This window comes from Apium graveolens, chromosome 10 (assembly GCF_009905375.1).
Source record: "Apium graveolens cultivar Ventura chromosome 10, ASM990537v1, whole genome shotgun sequence".
Classification (NCBI taxonomy): Eukaryota; Viridiplantae; Streptophyta; class Magnoliopsida; order Apiales; family Apiaceae; genus Apium; species Apium graveolens.
The window spans coordinates 159,019,809-159,021,160 of record NC_133656.1 but is presented as its reverse complement, the minus strand read 5'-3'; the positions used below and the strand labels follow the sequence as shown (position 1 = coordinate 159,021,160).

The following is a 1,352-nucleotide window of genomic DNA, read 5'->3' as shown; positions in this document are numbered from 1 at the left end:
GTGAGATATGCTCGATCAAATCAGCTTGTAGTTGACGATGCTTCTGCTTATCACGAATTCAAACAGTATTTTGAATATATCTTTCATAAAGGGCAAAAGTTTCTTCCTCAAGGTTCGATTGTGATAAACCATTTGTTCCATCATCGTAAATTGGCAGCGGACCGAATGGCGTAGCATATTTATCTCTTTCATCCTCGACAATTATATTATGTAATATGATACATGCTCTCATTATTTTAGCAAGATCTTCTCAGTCCCAAAATCGTACTGGACCGCGTACAATTGCGAATCGTGATTGTAGCACACCAAATGCTCGTTCTACATTTTTTCGTTGTCCTTCTTGATATTTTGAGAACAATCTTATCTTATCACCTTGAAGATAAGGAATTGTTTTAACGAAGGTTGCCCATTCTGGATATATTCCATCTATTAAATAATATCCCAAATTATAGTCTTTACCATTAACATTATATTTTACTTCAGGAGCACGACCTTCTAAAGCTTCATCGAATACCGTTGACTGATCTAACACATTTATATCATTGTTAGAACCAGCAACTCCAAAAAATGCATGCCATATCCATACATCCGATGAGGCAACTGCTTCAAGAAAAATTGTCAGAACTCCTTTATTTCCACTCATAAACATTCCTTTCCATGCTTTAGGATAATTTTTTCATTTCCAGTGCATGCAATCAATGTTTCCCATCATACCGAGAAATCCGTAATCTTCACCCATCTTTAGTAGACGTTGTACATCATTTGAGTTTGGATTTCGTAAGTACTCACTCTCAAATATCAAAATAACATTAGTGACAAATCTTTTCAAGCATTTAATTACAGCGGACTCACCAATACGCACATAATCATCAACACCATCTGCAGATATTCCATATGCCAACATACGCATGACTGTCGTACACTTTTGTAAAGGTGATAGCCTTTCTTCCCAATGCATTAACCCTTTGCTGAAAATATGGATCTAAATTTGAAAGCACTTCCAGAATACGAAGAAAAATGTATCTTCCCATTCGAAACCTTCTTCGAATTATCTCAAGAGGATATACTGAATTTTATGCAAAATAATCCTTCACTAGGCGATCGTGAGCTGATTCACGATCTCTGCTTATCACCCTCCTTTGCGTGGATGATGAGCCTTCTCCGTAAAGTTGATTCAGGAGTTTTAATCGACGTTCTTCCATTGAATTGTCAAGTAACAATTGTTCAATGACTTCTTCGGCCTCTGCACAGTTGTAATCCATACTTGAAAGAGTTGTAATTTTGATGAAGATTGTGTAGTATGATAATGATTTATAAAAATGATACTAAAAGAACCATGTTATACTGATAAA

General features: G+C 35.7%; 1 protein-coding gene across 1 annotated transcript; it reads right to left on the bottom strand.

The window, feature by feature from the left end:
• Positions 1 to 250: 250 nt before the first annotated feature.
• Positions 251 to 910, bottom strand: LOC141691208 (uncharacterized). Its single transcript, XM_074495946.1, has 2 exons — positions 715 to 910; positions 251 to 600 (listed from the first exon to the last, which is right to left on the bottom strand). Exons 1-2 carry the CDS (start codon positions 908 to 910, stop codon positions 251 to 253), a joined length of 546 nt encoding a protein of 181 aa, XP_074352047.1.
• Between the last annotated feature and the right edge of the window lie 442 nt (positions 911 to 1,352).